The sequence below is a fragment of the Diachasma alloeum genome, unplaced genomic scaffold (assembly GCF_001412515.2).
Source record: "Diachasma alloeum isolate Michigan unplaced genomic scaffold, Dall2.0 Dall_scaffold_00285, whole genome shotgun sequence".
NCBI lineage: Eukaryota > Metazoa > Arthropoda > Insecta > Hymenoptera > Braconidae > Diachasma > Diachasma alloeum.
This window is the reverse complement of record NW_021680424.1, coordinates 928,848-956,826: the sequence shown is the minus strand read 5'-3', so window position 1 is coordinate 956,826 and position 27,979 is coordinate 928,848. Positions and strand designations below refer to the sequence as shown.

The 27,979-nt window shown below is 41.0% G+C and overlaps 6 protein-coding genes across 8 annotated transcripts in view; 4 read left to right on the top strand and 2 right to left on the bottom strand.

Moving 5' to 3' along the window:
• Positions 1-349: 349 nt before the first annotated feature.
• Positions 350-4,604, bottom strand: LOC107038598 (ATP-dependent DNA helicase Q5). The gene is made up of 8 exons (XM_015257795.1): positions 4,283-4,604; positions 3,981-4,105; positions 3,733-3,897; positions 3,485-3,661; positions 2,980-3,247; positions 2,794-2,905; positions 577-2,483; positions 350-492 (listed from the first exon to the last, which is right to left on the bottom strand). The coding sequence occupies exons 1-8, from the start codon at positions 4,368-4,370 to the stop codon at positions 443-445; spliced, it is 2,892 nt and encodes a 963-aa protein (XP_015113281.1). The 5' UTR covers positions 4,371-4,604; the 3' UTR covers positions 350-442.
• Positions 4,605-4,960: 356 nt separating this feature from the next.
• LOC107038635 (ubiquitin conjugation factor E4 B) lies at positions 4,961-10,693 on the bottom strand. Its single transcript, XM_015257855.1, has 5 exons — positions 10,574-10,693; positions 10,288-10,387; positions 9,461-9,757; positions 6,437-9,404; positions 4,961-6,187 (listed from the first exon to the last, which is right to left on the bottom strand). The coding sequence occupies exons 2-5, from the start codon at positions 10,309-10,311 to the stop codon at positions 6,123-6,125; spliced, it is 3,354 nt and encodes a 1,117-aa protein (XP_015113341.1). The 5' UTR covers positions 10,312-10,387; positions 10,574-10,693; the 3' UTR covers positions 4,961-6,122.
• Positions 10,694-11,034: 341 nt separating this feature from the next.
• Positions 11,035-13,308, top strand: LOC107038562 (magnesium transporter NIPA2). The gene is made up of 4 exons (XM_015257733.1): positions 11,035-11,541; positions 11,619-11,738; positions 11,812-11,954; positions 12,325-13,308. Exons 1-4 carry the CDS (start codon positions 11,466-11,468, stop codon positions 13,039-13,041), a joined length of 1,056 nt encoding a protein of 351 aa, XP_015113219.1. The 5' UTR covers positions 11,035-11,465; the 3' UTR covers positions 13,042-13,308.
• Positions 13,309-13,591: 283 nt separating this feature from the next.
• LOC107038559 (dentin sialophosphoprotein) lies at positions 13,592-16,715 on the top strand. Its single transcript, XM_015257731.1, has 2 exons — positions 13,592-15,124; positions 15,470-16,715. Exons 1-2 carry the CDS (start codon positions 13,869-13,871, stop codon positions 16,671-16,673), a joined length of 2,460 nt encoding a protein of 819 aa, XP_015113217.1. The 5' UTR covers positions 13,592-13,868; the 3' UTR covers positions 16,674-16,715.
• Positions 16,716-19,548: 2,833 nt separating this feature from the next.
• Positions 19,549-20,486, top strand: LOC107038567. The gene is made up of 2 exons (XM_015257739.1): positions 19,549-19,734; positions 20,071-20,486. The coding sequence occupies exons 1-2, from the start codon at positions 19,621-19,623 to the stop codon at positions 20,362-20,364; spliced, it is 408 nt and encodes a 135-aa protein (XP_015113225.1). The 5' UTR covers positions 19,549-19,620; the 3' UTR covers positions 20,365-20,486.
• Positions 20,487-24,910: 4,424 nt separating this feature from the next.
• LOC107038631 (kinesin-like protein CG14535) overlaps positions 24,911-27,979 on the top strand; it is a 177,741-nt gene continuing 174,672 nt past the window's right edge. For all 3 annotated transcript variants that reach the window (XR_001460906.1, XM_029126143.1, XM_015257847.1), the window contains exon 1: positions 24,911-25,495. The gene's annotated coding sequence lies outside the window, so the exon portion shown is untranslated. The remainder of the gene's footprint in view (positions 25,496-27,979) is intronic.

Genomic DNA, 27,979 nt, shown 5'->3' with positions numbered 1-27,979 from the left:
TTTCCGTTTGTGTTTGTTATTGGGAGTGTAAACATGGGATTTCGAAATTTACGAGATATTTAGGTGGTTTTGGGGCTTTATGACTGTTCGGTTTTATTTATCTGAGGGTTTTTGGGATTAGTGGATACACGAAAATAATATCTGTTGAGTGTGAAGTGTATCGAGTGATCTAGTGTATCCATTATTCAAAAATCAAAATATTTATCCCATTCCCCCAGCCTTTATCTAGAAAATGACAGAATGTTCCGCAGAGAAGAAATCTATTTGCCTGAGATTGAATTGTGGAAATGTCTAGAACATTCGGAAATACTTGAGAATTTTTTAATTAACTGATCAATTTTTCCACACGTTACAGAACTCTATCACGCTTTATTCACCTCGCCCCCTCATAAATAAATACACCGGCAATCAATACAAAAATAACGTCATTAGTCAGTGGACTTCACATGTTTTGCAGGTAACTCTTCGCGAATTTCTTGATCTCCCCTTCATCTGAAAGCCATCGAAAGACGAAATCAATTGACAAAAAGCTCAATTGCATTGAAATATCGTATTTTTACTCTGCCGAAGTCTCACCTACGATCCTCTTGTCCATAATCAACTGATGAATACTTTTGCAAATTCTAGTGAAGCTCTCCTTATCCGGCATGGGTTTCGAGGGATAATATTTCATAAGATAACTCTTCAATACCCCAGCAGTGCCAAATTTCACAGCCTTCTCCAATTTTCTCTTCCCATCCACTTCATCAGCAGCGGAAATTCTATTTTTTCCCTTGACGTTATCATCTGACGTTGAATTCGGTTTAAACTTTTTACGTGATTGATTATCGTTGGGGCTGTGGGAGGTCTTGCCAAATGCTCGTTTCTCCATTTTGTTTGACATGTCAGTGGAGTATGTATTGTGATCTACTGAGAGCGATTGTTCTGAGGTTGTACCAGTGGATCTGAGTGGGTTGGATTCATGAGTTGACTTGTCCTTCACCAGATATTTCAGAATAGAATTGTTGCCTTTTTCTGCTGGCGACTTTGAATTTCTCTCAGTGACTTTGGGAGCTTTCGTCTCAGTCTTTCTTGTCTCCTCGGGTTTACTAATGAGTTCTGCAGCTTTGGTGAAGCCTGAACTCATTTTCCTCTCATTCTCAGAAGACTTATTACTATTTTTAGTCGCATTATCGAGTTTGGGGATGAGTTCAGAGGCTTTTTTGAAGCCAGAAGCTGTGTTAAACCCACAATTAACATTCCTCTTGTGACTGGAAATGTCATTCACATTTTGGCTAGACTCGTTTACGCCAGAATGAGAAATTCTCCTCTTATGAGTAGCCCCAGTATCACTCGCAATTGAGAGCAATTCTGAGGCTGTTTTGAATCCACAATTAACATTCTTCTTGTGACTGGAGATGTCGTTGACATTTTGGCTAGTCTCACTCATCCCAAAATGAGAAATTCTCCTGTGAATAGTCTCTGTATCACTTGTGCTTGAAAGCAACTCTGAGGCTGTCTTAAAGCCAGAGTGAACCTGCTGCCTGGCCACATCATCAACCTTGAGGCTAGATTCATCAGTTTGCAATCCATCAACTCCATCGTCTCTCTGTCCCCCCGACTCCTGCAGCTCTCGAAAATAATCGTACATCAAATTATTGCTCGTGGCCCTCTTCACGTTGGAGAGAACCTGCGAGATATCCAGCTTGTACTTGTTCGCCAATTTCGTTCTGCAGAGGGTCATGTACTCCAACTCTCGTGCAATGTCCTGCACGTGGGATTCTGGGACTGTCTGGGACAAGAAGTCCCTGAAGAGTTTGTAATTAGTCAAAAGGGCTTCAGCGAGTTGTCCAAGGCAGTGCTCCCTGATCTGCACAGTCAGTCCTTTGACTTTTCTGTCAGTGCTCTCAGCTGAGTGGACCTTGGCGTCCTTAGCAGCCAGCAAATTCTGCTCTCGAATCTGGTCTTCAGAGCAGGAGTTTCGTCTTCTCAAGGCGAATTGCTTGTCGATGAGGTCTTTAGCCTCCTTTTTCTCCATAGCAATCAGCTGTTCCCTGGACATGCCTCTTCCCTCCTCCTCTTCGGGCTGGTAATCGTATTTGGGCATGACGATTCCATCCAGAACAGATCGATGCTTCTGAGACTTGAGAGACTGGCTCGTCTCAAACCTAGATATTCGATCTTTTATCGTCTGCTCATCTTTACAAGCATCGCAACGGTCTTTGCAAACAGGTGGACTATCGCCAAAGTATTTCGAGAATATACTGTGCCGACACTTGGGCTCGAGACAATACGACACCATTTTCTCAAAATTCTTGTTCTTCTGTTTAACAATCTCTACTGGTTGCCCTGGCTCAACTGTTTTTGTCAGAAAATCAATGGCTCTGTACTCCTCGCTGCTGAAATAAATTCTGCATGATGCGGGCTTTCCGTCTCTGCCGGCTCTACCAGACTCTTGGTAGTACGCAGCTACACTCGGAGGGACCGTCCAATGGGCCACGAATCTGAGAATCGAAAATAAAACGATCAAGATCATTTATTTAGGACTTTCAGGGGGAGGAGTGAAACGACTTCCTTTCGGCGTCAATATCTCGAGATCGGCAGAGTGGAATTTCACGATTTTTTTTTCGTTTTTGAGGTTTCTTTTCAAGCTTGAAAATGAGACGTGACTCGTCGAAATTGCATCGATTGGTCAGGAGATATGAGACTTCTGGGAAAGATCGTTTTACCTCACCCCTTTGCCCCTGTGAGATTAAATCCAATGACTGGGATTTGGGGCAGTGGTAGTGGCACAGAATTTCTCATTATGCGAACCTAACCGATCCCTTGTCCACCCCCATTCCGAAGCTGCAGGTTGCTGCAATCACTGGCACATCGCCCGATGTCCACCTATCTTGAGCTTCAGATCGACATTTGCTGTTGAGACCTAGGAGAGGACGAAGGGGAGTTGGTGAATCGAATTATGAGAGTTTATTTTTTCAACTGGGATCAGTGACTTACTGCCGTGATAAGCTAGGGTGGCTATGCCAGCCTCGGTGAGTTTGGTCGCCAGGTACTCGGTGGCTTCCTTCTTCCTGCAGTAGATTATCCCACAGTTTTTCTTTTTCTCGTTGGGCCCGAGGGACTGGATTATGAATTTCTTGAGGTGGTCCAGGGGGTCTGGGAGGATGTCGATGAACCACACGTCGTAGTAGAGATTCTCTCGGAATACTGGAGAGGAGAAGGTTATTGGGTTCATCTTCAGGGTTTTGAAAATGTCTTCCACTACCTGAAATCAAGACATCTCCATGAAGACATTCGAAGATGATGTATAATTATCATAATTAAATTACTGATGTAATTTAATGTGATGTTTTTTATTTTTGATTTTTTAATTCATTCAAATAACATAATAAACCCATTATCATGGAGATTATCCTCATAATCTTCACAATGCGATAGTCTTCATCTCATTGAGACATTTCGAAAATTTTTTAAGAAACAATGATGTTTTGAAATGCTCTACCTCCTTCGCTGCAGTTGCAGTCAATGCAACAACAGGCACTCCTGGCAGTATCTCCCTCAAACTCCCCAGCTTTCGATAACTGGGCCTGAAATCGTGCCCCCACTGACTCAAGCAATGCGCCTCGTCCACAACAACATAAGAAATTGATTTCGTCTTGTGCATTTTCCTCAATATATCCTGAAAATCGATGGACCTCATTACGAAATTAATTCTCAATGTCCCCCAACACATCTGAAGGACTCTTCTACCTGAAAATACTGCTGGGTGCACATCTCAGGTGTGACATAAAGCAACTTAGTCGATGGCTTCGTGAATCCCAAATCCCTGAGAATGGCATTTTTCTCCTTTGCGAGGGTTTTCGAATTCAGTGCACGGGCTTTTATGCCCTTGTCGTTAAGAAAATCAACTTGATTCTGTGAAAAATCATCGCGTGAATATAATACAACCTCGAGACTCCCTGAGTAAAAATAAAATTACATAATGTCGTTTTACGAACTTTGACAAGAGCCAGAAGTGGAGAGATAACGAGAGCCACTGAGTTCTCTTTAAGAGCAGCTGGCAATTGAAAACACAATGACTTCCCACCAGCCGTGGGCATGCACACGTAAACGTCCTGTTTCCCTGGAATTTAACGATTCATTTAACATTTCACACTCACACTGGGGCAAAATGAAGACATAATTTTTCCTTTAAAGTCCCAATAATTCCAAACATGAGTGTTTGGTGCAATAGAATTATTTCAACGTAAGAAGTGCCCATTTTGCCCCACCCCCTCCTCTATTGAACGAATTACTTTACCATTGTGGATAGCTGCAACAGCTCGTGCCTGAATATCACTCTTGAAGTCATCGTAGCCAAATGTCTTCTTCAGTGCTTGTCTCAACATTATTTATACTGAATTAATGACTTGTGACAATGCGAGGGTTATCTCACTGTTGACAATGTTTAATTGTCCGAACGGCTGACCCACTGGCCGATGCCAACATGTAGACGAATAAGGACTGACTCCTCGCAAATAAAATGGAGTGCTAATTAATTATTTATTCAGGCTGATTTTTCAATTGTTGTGGGCACTATTTCACATGTTTATTTTCATTGAATCCCGAATGTCCACGACTGCCTAGAGAGGGCCATTCTTCATTCACGGATAGAACACGCTCGCATTTCATTTATGAATTTGTGTGGCGTGTTGAGCACGTGAACGCGAGAAAGTTCAAATCCGGTCAGGGGCACTGATTTTGCAGAAAGGATTTTTTTTACTAATTTTTCCTTCATTTTTCAACTAGAAAAACATTTGAAGATATTTATCAGTAGAGGATGAAGGGAAATGCCGTTAATTGTCAATATTTCGTGACAATTAAAGCAAAAATAAAAACAAAATGATAAATTCCACTCATTCGACTTCTTCCCATTTTTTTTAATTCGAGAAAATCTCTCCCAATTTCCATTCCTAATTAAAAGGAAAAAAAACAAAGCTCTCAAATGATTTTTTTATTGTTTACATTACTTTTACATATTATATAAGATTAATTATTCATTGAAACGTATGATAAGATGATACTTGATTCATTACGACTTTGTTATCCACCTCGTGACACTCGCAACAAATGACAGTTGAAATGAATTTTGATAATCGAAGAATGCACATAAGCCACTTTCAAATGATGATCGAATGTATGTACAGATAAGTTTCGTAAAAATGAGTCCTAGATGTTGCACTAATACCCCTGAATGCAGCCAGTGGAGTCTGTTTCACAACGAATATTGAGATTACATGATGATAAATTGTTAGAGGAAAATGATGATAGCTATTAACGGAATTCGATTTCCTTTTCACATTATTTACACTGAGGGCACAGTTCACCGTATAAACGTATATGGAATCAGTTTTTTTTTTCTACAAAAAAGAAAATTTTGTTTGAGTTTTAAAGAAGAACGAAAAATTGCCGATTGTGTTAGATTCAATCAGGAATGCTAAAGTATAATGATTACTAATTATTTCTTGTTTTAAGGGGGACCATTACAGAGGACTATGGCAACGTCACGCTGTCCCATCGAAGATCACATGTCAAAAAATGCCAGTTGTTTTTCAACTACTGCGCAGATAAACTCTTATAAATTTTTTTTCTCATCGACTTTCCGACAATTTTCCTCAATCGCTCCTCCTCCATTTAACCCGTTACCCCATTCATACGAATGCCAATAACATTTACAATGGAAATTTATACATCATTCACATTAAAAATGCTAATAATCAAAAAAAAGTCACAATGATTTTCGCTTCCCCTCGACAATTAAAAAATGGAAATAAAATTTATTGACATCGATGAGTAATTGGTAGTAGGCAGCAGATTACGCGCGTATTTACATTTGATTCTCCATACAGTTTTTTTTCTTTTGAAAATTCTTGATTGGCAGTTACTTGGCTGCAGTCTGTGTCCATTTATCATTATTGTACAAAAAGAACTGGAAATTTTCATTTGTTGAGCGCAACAGTTGCACACCTGGGAGATCATTGCACTGATAGTCATCTCAATTTCCTTTGCTTTCAGAAATTTTAATCGTTGACTGATGTGCAGTGACAGAACGATGCCATTTTATATCAAGTTAACGTTCTAAGAACGAGAGTTAGTATCACTTAATAGTTAGCAGACTTCTTTTTCTCCTGCTTCCATGCGGCTATTCTCTCCTTCAAGTCCAGTGCTGGGAGAAACATTTAATTTTTTTTATTATTGGAGGAGGGAACTGATACTGATAAGAATATTATCACAAATTATCGCAAATTCTAAGAATACTATGAAAGTTCATTAAAATTTTGCAAACCTTTGAGCTTAAAATGTTGCAAATGTGCTTTAGGAATTCAGAAATTTCCCTGAGTCTTAAAAAAAATCTTTAAGATTTGGAAAAAAAGTTTTTCATATTACATTTTACGGAATAGTTGTGTGTCTTTACCAGGTGTAAGCATATCCTCACTAAGAGGCTGTCGACTGAAGGGATCAGTGGAGCTGTTGAGTAAGTGTCTGATGATAACAGCCTTATCCATAATAATCCCGGACGGAAGTTTAACGGGTTCATCCATAAGCGTATCCATGAGTGGATCCTTGAATTCGTCAGGTGCATCCCCATAGTCCTCATCCCTCGCTCGATTATCATGTGCAATAACAGCAGCGCGTTCAGCGAGTGCCATGAACCGTTCAATCTCAGTGGTAGTTTTAATAGCAGACCTCCCCAGTCTGTTAGCAGCATCATTGAACAGCTCCTTACCGAAAGACCTCTCATCGCTAGCCAGGGCAGCAGCAAAATTATCACAGTCAAGATGCAGGTAAATGTCCACCAGCTGTCCCAGAAGAGTCCTGGGCTCCCAGCCGTACTTCTGAGGCTTTCTAACTTTCAAATTTTTGCATTTCGGTCCGCACAACTGCTTCAAATTAAAATTCAACATGGCACTGAGTCGTCCCACGAGTTCAGGCCGTAGGAATGGCTCCTTTATATCAACAGTAAGATAATGGAACATTGCGACAGTCTCCTTAGCCAGAGTGAGAAAAGACCTGGCCTGGCGTTCATCAGCAGTGAGCTGCCTCGACCTGGACTGCTGCTGCTCCTGAGACAATGCAGACCACGCTGCTGTGTCCGACATCAACTCCTGGACCTCGTGAATCCTCTTCAAGGACTCTAAACTCTCATCCAACAAGAAGGTCGTGTCATTCATGAGCATATTGACGAACTTGACAAATTGCTTGCCATTGTTACTTTCATTGACGATAGAAGCACGATGGACTGGCGAGTCCCACATGGACTTGAGAATGAGACTGATGTGATAACGAATCGAGAATTTATCGTAGAATTCCGAGCTCGAGCCGGTGGTCTCGACGTCTGTGTAGAACTTCATGAGGTAGGACGCCAGGAAAGTCTTGGAGATTGGATGGGACATGACTTGATCGTGGAGGGTTTCAGTGCTGCCTTGAACACTTGGATTGATTACAAAGAGGACCTCGATGATTTTAGCGATGAGGTAAGGATTTCGTATGCAGTGGGGAGTGCAGATGACGACTAACAGCCAAGTGATGAGGGAATTGTCCATATTGCTGGCGACAATTCCAGGGCTGAATTGCAGGGCGAAAAGCAAGAACTCTGCGATGTCCTCGACGTACCACTCTGGGAGGGCGGTGAATCTGTTGGGGACGTCTCTGGGGAGGGGGAGGGCTGGGAGGGGGCCCCCTGGCTTCGTGTCGGTCAACAGTCCCAGGAGGACTTCAGCCACAGAAGTATAAAAGTGGAGACAACGCCTGATGAGCACTGGGTCAATCAATCCCGCATCAGCACACGATTTGGACTTCCCTAGGCGTTTTAGCTGCTGCTTCCAGCGTTTTATCAGTTCTTTGTTATGAGCTGCAAAGGGGGTGTCCTTCCACTGGGACTCAGTTGCCTGGAGCTCGTCCAACATCTTCTGGAGGTCCCTCAGGGCCCTCAGTTTTCTCTGGTACTTCTGGAGAGCAGGGAGCAGAGCCACGTGGTGACAATGAAGAGTTAAAAACCAGCATTGAGTTGGGAATTTGGCTTCCGTCCACTTGTGCGTTCTTTCCAGCTCTGTTAGCCAGTCTGTCACCTCTTGAGACGATAATTTCAGTCTCGTGTCGTTCTTTATCTCCACGAAGCTCGATGGGTGAAAGGGATAGAGAGGATCCACAGTGTCGAGTTTAATTTTAACAGACAACATCTGCAGGACTGACAGAAGATTCAGCATGAAGCCATCCCCAGCGAGTTTGAACTCTTCAGTTTGTATCTGCGCCCTCTTCTCATTGTGACGAAGTAAAGCAGCTAGATAAGCCAGGGTTGCCTCACGACAGGTTGAAGTCGCCAGTATGGCATGCAACATCTTGTGAAACGAAGTCCGAACGCTCTCCAGTTCCTGCTGGAGTGTCAAGTTTATTGATTTGTCATTAGAGGGATTTCCACTGAAGAACTTCTCAGCAACCTTGGGCTGATCCTCAGCAAACACTGAGACTGAGAGGAAGGGTCCGAGGAATGAGGTGCGAGCCAACTCCCTCCCCATAGCAGTTGTCATGAAGTCCGGGAGAAACTGAATTTGATGAGTTATGAGTCGACAGATCGGTCTGATGTTGCCATTGGTGCCACATCTGATGTCGATGAGTTCCTCCAGTGCCTGGACAGGTCGACGATGGGTATTACCCACAAGACTGCCTTGTTGCATGGACAGATAGAGCCCTTGGAGGAGGGGTGTGAAGATTTTGTTGAATGTCTGGGGGTTGGAATGGGTTCTGGCAACGAGTTCGTGGAGGAAGCCTCGAGGTAAAGTCTGGGAGAGCACTGGGATGAGGAGGGGGCTGGAGCCAGAGAATGCCTGGAGCCCTGGGGCATCGAGGACGCCCTGGAGAACAAGACTGGAGTACTGAACACACTGGGCTCTGAGGCAGGCCAGGAGTTCTGATATTGGGGGGACTGACGAGCGTTTTGGCTGGTTTCTCTCCTCAACTGACACTCGAGTGTAGCAGTCCAGGAGGTAGAGGAGGCTCTTGAGTTGAGGGGACTTCTCCAGTTTCTCTCCCTTCTCTCCTGGGGGCAGGGGCAGACTGGCTAGTGAGTACGATGGCAGGGGGTCCACTGGGCTCGTCAGTGGGCTTGCTTGGCTGTTGGGGCTGTCCTCTCGGTCTGAGGCAGTCTCCATGGAGACACCTTTCAGTGGATCCTCGTCTCTCGTGAACATCTGGAGGACCTCCATCAGACTCTGGCTTATTATCTCAGTGGGGTCCAGAGGTTTCTGGTCATCTGATGAGAGCGTCGAGGAGAACTGAGGGAGGAATATCCTGGGGCCTGTGGAGTCTCTCCAAGAGACACAGAGGACTCGGGATATCACTGTGTGGATCTGGTCTGGGGATACCTCGATGCTGGAGCTTGTGGTCTGGAATAAAATGATAATGAGGATTTATGAAGGAAATGGATTTATTGATGTCTTACCCTTGATCTAGACGCAGTGTCTTTCCTGTCGGACTCTTCAACCTCCATATTCTCAATCCCAGAGTCCACATCAATCCCTGAATTATTCAACTGCTTTTCACTGCTCTCCTCAGTCTCCATGGGCATATCATTATTGAGATTGTGTGACTCAGACTGCTGAACTGGAGATACACTGGCTAGGCCAGGGGTTTTCGATGGCCCTGGGGTGCTTGGAGAACTGAGACAATTGCCTCCATTTGTGTTCGCTGTGGCACTGGTTTCTAAACCAGCTAAACGCGCCAGTCGACGCTTCCGCATCTAATTATCATAATTAATTATTCATAAATAACTCAGGGAAACGCTTTGTCTCAACCACGCGATGATTGAACAACTGTAATTGGTTTTTCCGGGTGTTTAAAAGCCATGAGTAAACAAAGAGCATTCTGGCGATTTCTAAATTTAACTCGGTTCAAAGGAACAGCGAAATTCTCCTGCGGGGGTGGAGGGGTGGGAGGGAGACAAAGAAAATATTGCAGTTACGTCTCAGTTCCTTGAGACATTCACGAGACAATAAAAATACTTGACCAATGAGTTTTGGCCACGAGGGGAGAGCCCACGAGACAGAGACAAATAAATAAGTGATATCGGTGGATAAATAAAAAATAATCATCAGTTATATAATATAATAATAAAAGTCGACTGATACGAAGTATTTCACGGTTCGTTGATTGTGAAAGCACTCTCGTGATGAGTATGTGGGTTTATTGACGAAGGTTTGAGTTATGGTGATTGGGTAGATGCTATTGATATTCATTCAATATTTTATGTTGATGTAAATCAAGACTCACCTCTTCCTGGCTCAATTCACTCATTCTGGCTAGTTAGGTTTTCTCAGAGGGCTATCAATGCTTTTTGATTGACTTGTTTTCTCCTTCTCGATGTTGAACACTTAAAAAATATAATAAAAATGTTGATTGTGAGAGAGTTGGAGTGAACTACACGATATGTCAGAAAATTTGGACAGTCACTCTACATCTGTTTGAGTTTAGGCGTGAAATGAGCGATATCATGTCTAGTCACGGAATATCACTGGTTTATCATTCAATGTCTTTGTACAGGGTAATGAAAATTTACTGTTATGAGGGAGGAGTTGACCACTGCCACGTAGGGACTCTCACTTTTCACTGGAGATTCGGTTGTGACTCCGAATTTTCTCAATCTGAAAATTGAATGAGTTTGCGGTGATAAAGGGAAAACGAGGCGTTGGGGTGGGGGGACTGCTGGAGTGGGGATGGACGACGTTGATTCGACTGTTTGTTGGAGGCGGGAGTTTTAAATTCGTGAGGTTAAAGGGGGTTTTTAGAGTTTAGACTCTGAGCTAAAGTTTAGAATTTATTTTATTGGAACTGCAAGTGGGTTTATTATTTATGCAGTTTGTTTGATTTTTCAAAATTAACTTTTAGATGATTTTAATTAGAATGCTATTCAATTATTTATTTAGTTGATTTTGATTGAATTAGAATTTTATTCAGTTGATTTTATATGAGTTAGAAACTGGTTGATTTAATTATGTATGAGAGTTTGGGACTCGGGGTCAGCCCTTGGAAGGGGTGGGGGACCAATAGGAACTCGGGAATGCCAAAGGGTCTGTTTGGGCCGTTTGTCAAGTATTAGACAATAAAAAAGAATTGAGAAATTGAATAAATATTACACACGTAACTATATTATATTATGTTTTACTTTATTTCGAAAAACCTGAGACACATGAGAATTTTTTTAAACGTTAAAACCTCATTCAATTGTTGATGAAATGCAACAAATCCATGCCCATCTGTTTCACCGCCTTTCGTACTGTAGTCATTTTCCCTAGAACGTGTCCAAAACGGAATGTGTCCATCTGCCCCACTCTCCTATTGGACTGAATACTTTGTTTACCTCGGATTGACGTTTCTCGATGTGCAATTTGAATGAAAATGTTCAGACGTCTAAGGAATTGTTTCAATGAAGTGTATTGAGGTGCTCCAGAATGGAGAGGGATAATGCAGCGAACTGGGAGTTCTACCTGGGGCTGTCCCTGGCTGTCAGCTCCAATTTGTTCATAGGTTAGAAAATTCAAGTTTTCACGTGTCAAAAGTTCGTTTTTTTAAATTCAATAATGAATTTTATTTTTTTTTCGCAGGTATCAGTTTTATAATTAAAAAAAGGGCACTAGTGAATCTCCAGAAGTATGGGCTGAGGGCCGGAGCGGGGGGTCACGGATACCTGCGGGAGTGGATGTGGTGGACCGGGTTATTATCAAGTACGTGACCATAATCCATCGAATGATGAAATAAAATTGGGAGAAATTAATTACCATTTTTTTATTTTTCCAGTGGGAATAGGAGAGGCTGCTAACTTTGTTGCTTATGCCTTCGCTCCAGCCTCGATTGTCACTCCTCTGGGGGTCCTCAGCATCGTTATTGCAGCTATACTCTCCCCCAGGTACCTCCACGAGAAGCTGAATTTATTGGGGAAGGTGTGCAAATGGAAAACGAATTATTTTCATTCAAAATTGTTTTATGGATGGAGTGAGGTCACGAAATACCGAGAAATTCGGATTATTTAAGCTGCTTCAGGCTTTAAAAATCACCAAAAACCCCATGATTTTTATCCAAAATGTTTCATACAATTCCTACAATTGATTTTTGCATTATTATTCAAATAATCATTCAAAGAAATGTTAATATCATGTCATTGGATACTTGCAACTCAAACTTTAACACAAAATAGTACAGTATACTATAATTCCCAAGTTTCTTATAATTTGCATGTTCACATCTATTGAAAGAACCCACAAAGATCAACAAAATCACTCAAAAAAAATTACTGAATATTTTCTCTTCAAGCTGGGCTGCTTCTTGTCCATCATGGGATCCACCATAATAGTTCTCCACGCCCCAAAAACCGAAGAGATCGACACAGTCGAGGACTTAGTCTACAGGCTCCAGCACTCTGGCTTCAGCATCTACACCATCTTCGTGATTCTCCTCAGCCTATTTATCATATTCCACGTGGGGCCCAGGGATGGAAAGGAAAACGTGACGATTTACGTGTTCCTCTGCTCCATAGTGGGCTCCCTCACAGTGATGAGTTGTAAAATCCTGGGACTATCCATCAAGGAGACGATCTACACTGAGAATAACAGAATGGAGTCCTGGCTCACGTGGGTGTCCCTCTTTTCGATAATCCTCTGCATCATGGTGCAGATGAACTATCTGAACAAAGCCCTCGACCTCTTCAACACAGCTATCGTCACTCCAGTGTACTACGTCTTCTTCACGACTTTCGTCATAATTGCATCTGCAATATTGTTCGAGGAGTGGGAGTTTATGACGTACGAGAATATCCTGGGGTCTCTCTGTGGATTTTTCGTGGTCATCACAGCAATTTTTCTCATGAACGCTTTCAAAGATCTGAACATCAACTACTGCGACTTGGTGAATTTATCTCTGCCCAAGACTGGGGGCAGGAGGGATTTCCAGAGGTACAGCTCGTACGACGAGGAAGAGCAAATGCCAGTGAATCGAGACACCGAGGATGGGAGGAGTTATTTAAACACCTGACGAAAGAAAAAAGCTAAACGAAAAATTACTTCGTTAGTCTGATTTTATTTTTCGAAGCGTTTGCGATGGTGATGTTATCGAGGGGATGTTTCATAAGCTTGGTAACAATTTTTTAAATATTTTCAGCAGCTTTTTTAGTGGGTGTCAGTGGAGTTTTTGAATGTTTTGAATTGTTCAGCCACTGGGATTAAATGTTGTTGACAGTTTCTCGATGTTTATTGATTACTGTAATTGTTATTCGTCACGTAATGAAGGCTGTGATTTGCATCTACTCGTTTACATAATAAAATACATTTTTTATTGAAATGAAAGTCTTGAAATTTAATTTTCCACCTCTAAGCACTTCTTTATTTATTAACAATAAAATTAAAGTACATTTTATTCACTGGATGAAAACTACTTTCTTTCATTTAACTTATTTTTGAAGGTTTTTAAAATTAAAAAAAAGCGAATTTCACGTAAAAAATTTTTGACGAATTTATTCAATGAAACTTTCCTTTCTTTTCAAAGTTCCCATGTCGTGCCCATACAAATCCGCCTGCAGGGTCTGTTCGTGCAGGTTCGAGTTTCAAAAAACTGTAAACAATCGTTATGTGTTTGTTCGTAGTGCTCCGATTTTTCAAAATCACCAAACGAAGATATAATCGTTAAAGCCCCATCCCCATCGTCTCTAAAACCCCAGTAAATTATCAAACAAAGTGATAAAGTGGACGTGACATTCAGAGACTCGTGTACTCCGCCATGAAGAGGTTATTCCCTCGTAAATAAACGCTAGTGTTTGCCTGTCATCGTGTGATCGAGGAACTAAATCCACCCAATAAAAAAAAATGTTCTCAAAAAAGCGACGTCGAGGTGACTACATCAACGCCAGGAGGAGCTCCCTGCAGGTGAACCTGAGCTTCGTCTCGAATTCCTCGGACACAAGTGACACAGAAGTCAGGAATATCAACAGTAAGCAAGAGATCCTGGACGACAACGTGAAACGCTTGAGGGAGGCAATCCTGAGCAAAACCCGAGAGATATTCGACAATCAGAATGACTTCTGCAAGAAGACAGCGTCGATCCTGGGGGAGGCAGAGGGTACCTCTGACCAGAACGACCAGAACCAGTCCAACAGTCAAGAGAAGAAGGCGAGACTTCCCCTGGTCCTCGAGGAGAGTGACTCGAGTGACTTCTTCCCAAAGCCATCAGCTAGGAGAGAGAAACCGAGTGCCAGTCCCATCGTGAGCAGCAGCAATAAAAACTGCACTTCAATCGTGTTTTCACCGAGGAGAACGCGGTCATCTTGTCGCTCATCAAGTAAAGAGGACACTGTGATGGGAAATCCGATAAAATGCTCGACTTTTACGAGTCATAACGCGAGTTTGATGAGCAATCCAGGGGTCAGGAGGATCAATAACTCAGAGTGTGTCACTCCAAAGTCATCAAAACCAGTGATAAGGGACGTGAGATCGTGCTACATACCTCTTGATAAGATTGATGGGTACGAGAGGGTGAATCGCAGCAGAAATTTGAGAGAAATTTCCATGGAATTGACTCCAGCTGTGGGAAACCCCATTCTCATGCCTCAATCCACTGCTGCTGGCATCAATAATCCTGTGGGGAAACCCCTGGAGGGGAATAACGAGAGTTTCAGCAGTGGCAGGACCTCTCTGGAGGTCAGAACCTCGGTGGATCCAGTCCTGGATGACCCCTCGATGAGCCAATCTCAGTCTAGTCGATCTGTACTGGGGGTGAGGAAGAGCAATCCAGGGAGAAGAAGTCTCTCCTTGAACAAGTCAAATCGCTCTCTGAAGATAATCCACCCGGCGTTTATTGAATCGAGAAAAAAATCGGAATTCAATGAGAGGAAGAGAATGAGTGAGGGTAATTCGACTGGTGCGTGGGGTGATTGTCTGTCGTTGAACGTCAATACTTCACTGGTGTCTCGGAGGTCAACTAATGGGAGTGTTGTGGAGGCCACACCAGCCCCCATTAGTCGGTCGACGTTGATGAAATCACAATCACGATTTACGACTGTCTTGGAAAAGAAGTCAACGGATTCTGGTGTAAAACGCGAGGTTTCGCGGATCGTAACGAAATCGTAAGTAAATGTTGAGGAATTTCAGATAATTGATCATGTTAAAATTAATTTATTTGATTTTAATGGTGAATTCACCCAAAAATTTCTCATTTATGTTGGAAATTCAAGAAATTATTGTTTTTAATTGTGAAAATGGAGTCCAATTTTATTAAATTGGATTCAATCATTAAAATTCATTAATTTATTTATTCACTCAAAGGATTCTCATAGTCCCTCTCAATTAATTCTCCAATTAATCTAATTTCAGTGATAAAAGTCTCTATGAATTTCTCATTTTAATTGAAAGCAAAATAAAATCCATTGAAATTTCATATAAAATAATTCCAATAAAAATTCAATCTCCAGAAACCCCACCACGAGCCCTGAACCCGTCCCTTCAACGTCTCACCACAGACTGGAAGACACAATCATCCTGGACACCTCTGAATCCCTCAAAGGCCCGATAATAAAGGACTCCGCAGACGAGAGTGAAGCTGAATCGGATAATCCCAAACCGAGAGAAAGTATTTACGAGGACTCGTCGGACGACGAGAGGAGTGAGACGGAAGACAATGCATCAGCCAAGAAAAAACAATGCAAAAGGAGAAAGTTATTTACCCAGCTGAATGACTCTGGCTTAATATCCCTGAGTCCCATGGAAAGAGCAGAGTCCTCGCCCCGAACTCCAGTGCTATCAGTAAAAAAGAAAAAGCGAAAAATCCACAAAATTCTCCTCCCCAAAAATTCCCAAACCCAGGCCGAAACAGCAACACAAACCCAGAAACTCGAGGTGATTAAAAGCCGACTGAAATTCCCGAAGAGACTTGAGGATAAGAAAGTTGAGAATAAGACGAAGAAGCGAAAAATAATGAGCAAAAAGTTAGTCTTAAAGAAGAGAGTGAATCCAGATGTACTTCGACTGTTGAATGAGGTTGAAGGTGAAGCCCTTGATAACTCGGAGCAGAGTAGAGACTCGTTGAACGACTTCACAGACAACAAACGAATAGCCACAAAGGGAAGACACCACACCAAGTGCATCTACATCGTTACAACTGGATTGTGTAACGGTGACAAGGATTTAGTGAAGGCTGCTGTGAAGAAAATTGGAGGTGCCAGGATGGAGTCGTCAGTGACACGTCAAACGACGCATATTGTCACGACTGGAGTGCGTACGATTAATCTACTCAGAGGAATAATCAGGGGCTGCTGGCTCGTGAGCATCGAGTGGCTGAAGAGATCGATCAGGGCGAGAACGTGGCAGAGTCCAGAGAACTATGAGATCGATCATTTTTCCAAGGCTGTGCAGGAGAACAGGAGGGACAGGGAGATATTTGGGAGGTCGTATGTGCCGGAGTTGTTCGCGACCTGTGGGCTGATTTATATTGATGGCTCCACAGCCCCCCCTCGAGAGATTCTCAAAGAGTTGATCAAGACAGCTGGAGGGAGAATCATCGAGAGCCCGCAGAAAGCGAAGATCGTCATTGGTGCGAAGGGCTTGCGAGAGGTCTGGGTGTTGGACTCGATAACAACTGGGGAACTCCAGCCCCTTGATGACTATCGACGTCAGTAATCACGATTGTATATACCAAAAATATTTATTTAAAATGTTTCCATTGTCTATGAATGCAAATGGGAATCGAATAAAAATCTATTTTATCTGAAAATCAACATGTCAATTTTTTACTGCTTGAATGGGTAGATTTTAGAAAATGAATGGAGAATATATTTTATCAGAGAATCAGACTTGTTTCTCCACCAAGGAGCAAATTGAAAGGATAATAACCCTGGGGTTTGTGATGTTGTGTAAATTACTGTGGGTTTAAGCATATTAGAATATTCATGGCTAAGGTGGCCGAGGCTTGTAGACCCGTGAAAGGGATGATGATGAACACAGGGGTAACGCTGGTGGCTGAGCGGCGACATTGCCCTCCTTCTCCTTCCATCGTCTCGGTAGGCACTCGAGTCGTCAAGCACAGTCGCTACTCGGGGTTTGGCCGCTCTATCCCAAAAGTGCACCTAACGTTGGGGTCGGCTTGTTGAGGAGGTTGCCTCAGGGGCTCTCTTGCTTTCAGTGAAAATCATCGAATAACTGGAAAACTTTTCCTCGGTGTTCACTATTTCCTTTTTTTTTCCATCGAAAAAAACGTGAAACTTTCTCGAAAAAATAAAATATAAGACTTTCCTCGGTTTTGTATTCTTCATTTTTGTTTAAATTATTAATTTCAATTGAGTTCAATCGAGTTTGTAGATGAGAAAGGCATGGAGGGACTCCTTAATGAAACTAGTTGTCAATAAAAAATTAAATTCAACTAATTAAATGATGCAATTTCATTGTCGAGCGGCATTTCGATGGAAAAAACGCCGAGGATTATCCGGAAAAAAGTGAAAAACTTTCATATTACCATTAAGTAAGGCAAGAAGGTGGTTGTACTAGGGATAGAGCTTCGTCGCACGATGGCTTTTACCGTGATTAGTACGCGGTGGGTATAGGAGCGAAGGGGAATGAATGGGAATATGCGAGTATTTTTTTACACATTACAGCACGAAAACCCGAGTTATATAACGTGAGTTACTCGTCTGCGTCCAATTTCCATTGTGCAATTTCCCTGTACTCGTATGTGCGCGTATTATGCCGCCTCCATTTGCCTTTTTGTTTCTCATCGAAGGTGAGGAGATTCTACACCTGTGAAATTCGAATTTATGATATCCATTTCATACGCTACCAGGTAATCGTTAGCTTCGTTATCCACCTCTGTATGGCCTCTCAATGTTCATTTAATCTGTTTTATTCTCCTGTCTTCATGCACTCAAGTTTCCAGGTATAATTACACCCTGGTTCCTTCATCGATTCTAGGGTTTGGTAAATGAGAAGTGACAGAAACACGTGTCTCTTCCGATCGATTGGGCAGTTATCCAAGCTTGAATAGCGAGAGAAATTTATTCTCTAATTTATCCCATAAATTGTAGTTAAAATGGAATAAATCTCGTAAAAATGGTAATAAAATGGCTTTAGAGAATTAAGAATTATTGTACTCAAGAAGAGAAATAAATTAATGCAGAGGAATATTGAGAGAGCGAAGTATTTTAATCCCCGAATACCACAAAAATTTAAAATAAGAAGTGATGAAGTTAGAAAAAAGTGGAATGGCATACAACACAGAACGGTTTAAACGAGATTAGCGAGTTTTGTCGAGTTGCTGTTACGAAATCCGCACTTCCACCAAATTACAAAGTTCCGGAATAAAGTAATCGGATATATCCGGCGGTGTAATCGACTTTCGAAATATAGTTAGGGAATATAACACTGAGTATATTTTTCGCTGTTCATTCTTTCCAGGGAAATAATGAAAGTTATAAGGAAACACGAAGAACTTTTTAAGAGAACAAACGTGTACTTGACTCTTACGGTACATTTATCTCTCTTTTTTATTCTTTAATATCTTTTTTGTTTATGTCAGTCCATAGAAATCCTCGACATTACGTATCTCCGTACCCCCAGACTCGGCGTACTCGGGGAGACGATTTGTATTCCCATGTAAAGTACAGCTGTACGTGTGTGCATTGCGATGTAGGTGAAATGATGGCTCGCAGTGCACGTGAAAGTATTTTTTTTATGAAAGATGATCTCGGGGATGACAGTTTTCCAAGCATCATTTTTCGCCTGATTACGAGAATGCGTTTCTCTGTGTGGAGGGGTCCTTCGGAGGAATGATTTTAACGAGGGATCTTCATGGTTTAATGGGCAAGATCCATTTCGGTGAAGGGGTTTTGTTATTTCATGCGTCGAATGTCATGATTCGAGGAATTCAGTGTGTTCAGGAAAATCTCCTGTGACCACTTGAATTTCTTTAATTTTTTTTCATTCAATTTTTTTAATATTAAGTTTTTTCGACAAACGAAATGTACAAATATGAGGTGTTGATGTATGTTTTACTTAATTTAAAGAAATAATTCCCGTTGGGATTTGAGAGACCAATGAATTTCCAAATATCGCCCCTTATTTGTTTCTCACACTCTAAATTCTCTAAATTCCCTGTCCGATTATGCAAAATGATGAAAAGAAAAGGCCCAAAAAAATCAGCCAAATCGCAGAATCCAAGGACGACCGCTTGATCGAGTTAAAAAAAGAAATTCTAAAACTTGAAATTCAGCACCGAGTCCTGGAGGCGGAAAAACTCAAGTACAAGAAGAAATTCGAGGAGGCCGTGTTGCGTGGTATCGCCAGATTAAATTCTCACCACCAATTGATGAATAATGCAACACCGTCCTCGTCGTTTCAAGAAAACGAGAATGAGGATGAAAATTGTTCAGAAGTCTTGGAAAACGATATTCCCAATTCCGGCGACACCGCGGTGCAAGCCCACCCCCGCAGGAGGAAGCGAAAATATTGGAGACGAAGGCGGAGCAGTGATTGACTTTTGTTTTTCCCTGTCTGAGAAAATTGATGGTTCGGCTCTGACGCCCTCTCGAAATTGAATTTTATTTTGATAAAAGAGATAAATTAATTGGTAAAGAATATGGCAGCTGCCAAGTGTCCGGAGCGTGACCCCTGCGAGGGCGGGAGGGACCAGAGGGTGATGAAGGATCGGAAAATGACAGATGCTGAACGCCTGGAGAAATTGGAGAATGAGGTAATCTATCCAAAATCTATCACAAAACTTTTCCTATTCATAATTCATTCGGGTTTTAATTTTTTTAATCATTATTCGTTCATTCTATTCACTTTTTATGCTCGGAGAAATAGTTTATTTGAATTAAAATTCATCCAGATTTAAACTATATTTTTATTTTGAGTTTTTTACGTCAAAACGATAGTGCATTTGATTTTACTAAAGAATTTATTTGAGATGAATGAATTATTTATTTCATGTAATCAAAAGATTTCCGTTGAAACTCATGAGTTTATGTAAAAATTTTAAGTAGAGAGAATTATTATTTAAACAATTTTATCCTGAAAAACCATTCAGGTGACCCTTCTGCGCAATGATTTCGACAGAATGAGATGGGAGCAAGCAGTGGCTGAAACAGCAATAGGACGAGCTATTATTCGGGGCTCAGCATCACTCGGAAACGGTGGATTTTGCCCGGTGGTGCAATCCCCGGGCGACTACGAAGGGCCCATGAAAAATCGTCAACTAATGGATGACCCTCAGAAAAATCCATGCGCAAAAATGCCCCCTCAATTGCCAGGAAAAAATGCTATAACCGATGGAAAACCGAAACAAGGAAAAGAAGAATGTGGATACTTCACTCTCGGATAATTCTAACGATATTACCCGTCAACCACTCGAGACATTCAATAACGAATACTCTGCATTTACCGATTAATTAAAAAATTCCATAATCCCGGGGTTATGTGAAATAATAAATCGATGGAATTACTTCGGCGTCTCCTAATGATAGAGTTGCATTTCTTTGAGTTAACCCAGGCAAAATGAAAGTTTTTTTTATTGAGTGTACGAGCAATTATTTTTAACGGGGCGTTAATTAATGCATGCATTGTTCCTCGTATAGGCATTTAATTGCAGGTATTTCTGGCATTCATGGACCACTCGATTTTCCATAATGAACCAATTATTGTCCGCAGGGTTGATTTCATTCTTCATAAATAATTTGTTTGCCACAAGCGAGATGAACAAGGGTCACAAGGATGAAAATTAAAAAAAAAAGAAATTTTGAAATTGAAAATTTATGGGTTTCTTGAGATAATTCATGAATTTCTTGAGCTAATTCATGACATTCTCCACAATTGAATTTTTTCACTAAAAAATAATCAACTAGAAGAATAAATTCTTAAAAAATGCAAGCACCGACGTCTAAGACAAAAATTATAATCTCTAAGACCGGTTTTCAACTTCCCCCAAGCTAGATGGTACCTTTGCGATATCTCAGTGCAAATATTAGATGGATCTGCGGGTAGCCCCGGTGGTTTCCATTCACCAAAGCTTATACATCCCAATGTTTTCATTTAATATCCCCTGAATACCGACGGCACGGATACACCATTCAAGTCGTAAGATTGCGCGAGCCATTTCCTGTGACCAGTCAGATGTCGTCTTTGAGATATGTCCTCAGTGGGTTGGCCGTACATTACTCCCGGGTTTTCAGTTGTATAGCTGCACGAGGTGGAGTTGAAATCCACAAGACGTGAGCTTTTTATCCAGTTCCAGTGTACGAATGCATTTGACCGGAGATAGGGAAAATTCTGATGGAGAGATTGGGGTAATGGGATTATGCTGTGTGTCTTGAAGGGTAATTGAGCCAGTTTTTCTCAATTCTAAGGGGGAGGGGGGGGATTTTTAGTTTTTCATGCGGAGAAAATGAAATTTTTCCTTTTTGTTAAAATATTTTGGACATAAAATCTTTGAATTTCGTGCAAAATCCCAGAAATTTTATGTAATTTCTCGAAAATCTTTCAAAACATTCTACACAACGTCTTTGAAATTCCGCAAAATCTCACGAAATTGTTGTGAATTAAAAAAAATGAGAATATTAACCCAAAAAAATGTGTTATTCTAATTCGAAATCAGAAATTGGCAAGTTTCTCGCCTTCATAGTTGTCAGCGTCTTCCTAGCAACAGAGAAAGCCCATCGTGTCCTAATAAATACGACTCCAGTGCGGGCACACGTACACTGAGTAGAGGGTTTGGTACGGGTGGTCGTGCTGCACTTGATCCCGCCCCAGCGCTCGCAGAAGGACTTTGCCACCGCTGAGGGGCGGAGGGACAAACGAGGACGCGTACTACATACGCGTGTCATACAGCCATAGCCATATCGTCGAGTTCCGGTAAAAAACTCACGCACGACGCCACGTACTCTAGAGTCGAACAAAGGCACTGCCAGTCTGTGCAACCCCTTTTCGTGTCCCTCCACGAGTTTGTATGACGTCGTGAACCCTCTCCTTGGGCCCTCTCTCGTTCTCGGTCCACTGTGTATAACGTGCAATCTTCAATTTTTCCTTTTATGAATCTTTCTCGAGTCTTTTTCATTTAAACAGCAGCTTTCTAGTACTCCCTAAAAAACAGGAGTAAAAAATATTCCCTGGATTTTTCTTATTCTTTCATTTGCCTATTTATGAAAAATTAAGGTTTGAATTTAAAATGAAACAAAAAAAAATAAAAAATGAATGAAATTGTAAGATTATGAAATTTTATAGTCTTTTGGTCGACAATTTATGTGGAATTAATTTAAATTCGAAAATAAATGGAATAAAAAAAATATTGAAATATCATAATTTTGAAAGAAATCCCCGGAATGTAATTAATATTGACTTCCTGACAATTGAAATTGTTAATATAATTCTTTATTTCGGGGAAAGGAAAGGGTTACTTAGATGCACGTTTATGAAAATGATCAGGCAATTAGAATGCTGGCCACGCTCTTTTGTTGAATCCCACAGAGTCCAGGAGTTTGCCGGAGGGACTCGCCGTGGCTTTTGATGAATAACGATCCTCACGAGGGAAATATTTAATTCAACAGTACAATTTCCTCTTTTTGTGATGGTTTATCATTGCTTTTTTCCCGTACAGGGGTGAAAATGCAGGATTTCAGAATGTGAATATGAACTTGAAAGCTGTCGACAAAGAGATGAACAAAGTAATTTTCACGGGAATTGAGAAATATTTAATTAAATATATTTTTAATTAAATCACCATAATTAATTCACGATGATTAATCGCAAAATCTTCCCTGAAAAATTAATTAATTAGAATTACGAAGTCCGCACGCACAACTGAATGAATTTTCCAACTTCACCCGAAAATCAAATTAATTTTCAACAAAGGACTTTCGAATTTTCCCCTTCGATGCTCTGGTTTTCTAGAGTACGGGTTGCAAAGCCTCAAGTAATCGGTGCTCGTTACGCGGGTAGTTAATGGCATACAGCACAAGGCACTAGCTCCTCTTATTATTAGGCATATAGGTTTCTACAGCCGTGCAACGGTATAAGTTCCTCCAGCGAGGGACGGAAGGGAAATGCGCCGGGAGTAGCTTCGAGTGAGGGTAGGTGCAGTATGTTACGGGTTATGGGGAATGTTTTGTGATGGGAATAATAAGGAGGAGTGAAACAATAGGGAAATAGGGCTGAGCAATCGGGCCAATGCTGAGGGAGGGGAATAAAGGAGGTGCTGAGTGATGCCATGTGTAAAATCGATTTTGCATCAACTCGGGGGTTGTATCGGGGCTGAATCAATTCATCTGTTGCCATATTCCGGATTTTCTTCTGCATTATCCCAAATATATTCCCTTAATTAATTCATTCATTCGTTAATCAACACAAATGTTTTTTCATTCGGTTTGTTTTGTCGTCTGGTTCGTATTTTCTTCATAAATTTTACATCTTTTCATGGAAAAAAATTGAAATGAAAAATTTAAAAAGCGTATGCCATTAATTAATTAATTAATTAAATAATTTTTTTATTCGTTCCGTGTTATTCTAAAATTCACATTCCATCGTGGAATTCATACTTTTCCAGGCAAAAAAAAATAACAAAATTCTGTCGCATTATTCTCCAATTAAATTCATGAATTTCTTACAGCCAGCAGACCCCCAAGAAAATGAAAACATTGTAATTTAAAGGCCAAGCCAGGCGTTTTAATCAGTCCCCAGTAATTGTGGGTGTCTTAATTGTAACAATGAAGAAAAAAAAATTCCATGAAAAAGTAATTCCGTCTTTTACCAGATTTTTTATGTATTCCATAGTTGAAGGGTACAAACTGTTTCCACCTCGGGTGGTCTCTATGAGTTTTCTGCACCCTTGAGGGTATCAAAGCACTGGGGCAGGTCGCCTGCAGATGCTCGGACTGTGTTCGGGGGCGGGGAACAGTGAATGTTCCCCTATGTATCGAAACCTCGTCAGATGTACTGCGAGAACAAAAATTTTTGTGATGCTTTCTAGTCTATTACTGCAATGAAAAAATTCTACTCATCATTATTTATTCATTAGTCCGTTTTTTATGTAAATATTTATTTATTCACTGCTATTGTGACATTATTTATATTTTTTGTGAGTTCGAAAAAAATTATTCATTGGTTTTTCATAATTAAAATGAATATTTCAGGTATTTAATAATAATAATCACGACGATTTAAATTCTGGGCATGAAATACATCATCTCCAATCTGTAGATAAACCCCATCAACTTTTATATTTATTAATTCATCCATTCGTTTATTTATTCATTTATTGACTGCAATTGTCACATTTTTATAATTAATTATTAATAAAACAAATTTCAAAGAAATTTCCCTCATGATTTTTTCACTTAAAAAAGAATGGTATTTAATTCAAATAAATAATTAATTTAAATTGATCAGAAAATTAGTTGAATTCTTCAGACAAAACCCTCCAACTTATTTACTCATTCGTTCGCCCATCCGTTTATTTATTCACTTATTGACAGCAATTGCCACATTCTCCCCTTTTTTGTGATTTCGAGAACAGCAGTTAATTCGTTTTTCATACTTAAAAATAATATTTCACTTTTAATAATGATAATCCCACCGAATAATGATATTCGTTCGAGTCCTTCGAGACTGCTGTTTTGTTGTGGTTTCTTTCCCTAGGGAATAGTGTCGTACAGACGTAAACAAACCTGTCGATACGTAATGGCATGCAAGGACCACGAGAGAAAACAAACACAGGGGCCTACGTTGCCAATCCGTCCAGGATCTCGTTTATTCTTCGCATGTGTTTGTTATAAGCCTGAATGGGCCGCCGAGGAGGGGATGCCCGCGGGAGGGGGGAGGGGGGGGGTAGGCCGGAGACTGGATGGAGCGCGCGAGACAGTGCACGCGCAGACGCCGGCTATCGCGCATCAACAGTGTAGTTTTTCCGTTGGCGCGAGGCTATTGCCGAGTTTGGAGCCCGCCAAATCACCGCTCCTCGCCGGGACGCTCGTCATCCCCTAAATCCTCTCATTTATCGATAAAAAAAGTTGTGAATTACCCGGGGGAAAATTCATCGTTTTTTTTTTGAGGTTATTGTCACTCGTTTTCAGTTGTTTTGGTGCATCCAGTGGTCCGTGCTTTGAGTTTTGTTGTCAGTGATGTTTTCATCGTGCGGTGGATGGAGTGAGAGTGTGAAAATGTGTTTTCAATGCACGAATGTGTACTTAGCATGTTTTTAGAGAGAAATGAATGATGGGTGGGAGCATTTTGTCATTTCTTGAGATGAAAAGGGGGGAAAAGTGATTCTCTCACTCCATTTCACTGCGGAAAAGTTAATTTCCAACACGCGTCCGGTACAGTGGTGATGGAAGGTTAATCGAACGAATTGACGCGGTTTAATTTAACAGTTTTTAAAACTTTTAATCGCGCGGTCATAGGATACAAGCACTGATGGCTTATGACGGTACGTGAATCTCGTGGCAATTGAGGGGACCTGGAGACCGGTGAGTCAAAGCTTTATCAAAGATACTGAAACTTTTGTCGGAGAAAAGAAAAAATGAACTTTTTTCGGTTCTCGATGAAAAGAAATTTGTTCTTAGCCTGAAAAAGTATAAAATCATTTTTTACTTTCTCTGATGTTCGATAACTCGATATTGGCAGAGTGAAATTCAACATTTTTTTTTTCATTTTGAAGATAATTTTTTAGACTTTGAAATGTGACTTGATTTATTCAAATTGCTCCGGTGGGTCGAGTTTCGTTAGGATTTGTTCTGGGGAATATTGTTTAATTAATTGTGGGATTGGAGGGCAATAGACAAAGCCAAATAGATACCCCATTTGTTGGAATGTCTATTGTCTACGTTATTGCAGTTTCCTTCCGGCAATGAAGTCAAATGCTCCAGCGACGCTTTTCACTGTGAGCACATTCCTCACGTCATCTTCTGCCATCCTCCATAGCCAATTAGTCAGCAGTAATTAATCTCACAATTCCAAGATAGCGAATGATTAATTAGAGGGAATGATGGTATTTCAACTTTGTCGTGAATTCTATAACCACTGGGGACAATATTGTTCCTGGCTGTGGTGTCTGAATAAAACAATTATTCAGGTTGTGGTGGTGCAGGTAAGAGTGGGGATTTACGGTTGACAAATAATTGAAGAGAATGAACGGTTGGATTTAGGGGGAGGGGTGTTATTCCCGTCCATTCGGATATTAACTATTGACTCTGAGTTCTGAATGCGGGACTGGAGTTATGAGAGTTTGCTCGGGCTGAGAGTGATGCAGAATAAAATCAAATCTCTCTAATTTTGGATCTAAAGAAAAAAAAACAAAAGGGAAAATTATTGGAGTTGAGGGCGGTCTTTAAAAAATTCAAGATAAATCTTATCCTGAAATTTCCGGTAGACTTTTTGGAAATTTTGATTAAATCTGTCATGAATTAGTAAACTAGAACAACAGCATTTTTTTCGAAAACAAAAAATTGCCAAATCGCTTCCAAAAATTGTTGGGAAACGATTTAACAAAAAAAAATGAAATTTCATGCAACAATTGATGCAGACTGCAATTTTTAGTTCGATTATTCCACGAAAGTAGAATTCCTCTAATATTGTTGCTACAAACAGACGGATTTAGGGGGAGGGGCGTTATTCCCGTCCATTCGTATATTAACTATTGACTCTGAATGGGGGATTCGAGTAATGGGAGTTTGTCCGGGATGAGAGTGACGCAGAATAAAATAAAATCCGTCTAATTTTGTGTAAACACACGTTCGTTATTTTAGATCAATAAATTTCAATGTGCGAGCTATTGGCATGGCATCTGTCCCATGCGATTTTATTTCCCAGGTAGGAATTGACGATAGAAACCTTGGATCAGTCCTCCTTCAGTCCCAAAATGATAACCTCGTTTCAGACCTAGTCCATAAGGCTTGAACAATGCTTGGCGCCAAGGCTTGCTCCAAGTTTTGAATTACAAAATTTTAAAGGCTCTTCTTTTAAACAAATCTTATTAATGTTTACGGATATCTGTTCAAATAATTTGTTATTGCTTGATAATCCCTTTTATGAATCGAGAGCAACTTATGAAAAAGACTGACGGGACTATGTACAGTTCCTCGTGTAAAAAAATTTTTTTATTTCTGCATTTCTGGGGCAAGTGAAGGTCTCACTGGCATTAGGCGGGCCAGAAAATACAGAAACGACGTTCACCCGGCGGAAAAATTCGATTTTGGCGAAAGTCGACTTTCCCCCCGAAAAAAGTCTAAATACGGCACATTGGCTCTGGGTGAAAAAAATTTTTTTTTTATTTCTGCATTTCTGGAGCAAGTGAGGGGCGCAGTGGCATTAGGCGGGCCAAAAAATACAGAATCAACGTTCACCCGGTGGAAAAATTCGATTTTGGCGAAAGTCGACTTTCCCCCCGAAAAAAGCCTAAATACGGCACATTGGCTCTGGGTGAAAAAAAAATTTTTTTATTTCTGCATTTCTGGANCAACGTTCACTCGGCGGAAAAATTCGATTTTGGCGAAAGTCGACTTTCTCTCTGAAAAAAACCCAAATACGGCACATTGGCTCGGGGTGAAAAAAAAATTTTTTTATTTCTGCATTTCTGGGGCAAGTGAGGGGCGCAGTGGCATTAGGCGGGCCAGAAAATACAGAATCGACGTTCACCCGGCGGAAAAATTCGATTTTGGCGAAAGTCGACTTTCCCCCCGAAAAAAGCCTAAATACGGCACATTGGCTCGGGGTGAAAAAAAAATTTTTTTATTTCTGCATTTCTGGGGCAAGTGAGGGGCGCAGTGGCATTAGGCGGGCCAGAAAATACAGAATCACCGTTCACCCGGCGGAAAAATTCGATTTTGGCGAAAGTCGACTTTCCCCCCGAAAAAAACCTAAATACGGCACATTGGCTCTGGGTGAAAAAAAAAATTTTTTATTTCTGCATTTTCGGGGCAAGTGAGGGCCTCAGTGGCATTAGGCGGGCCAGA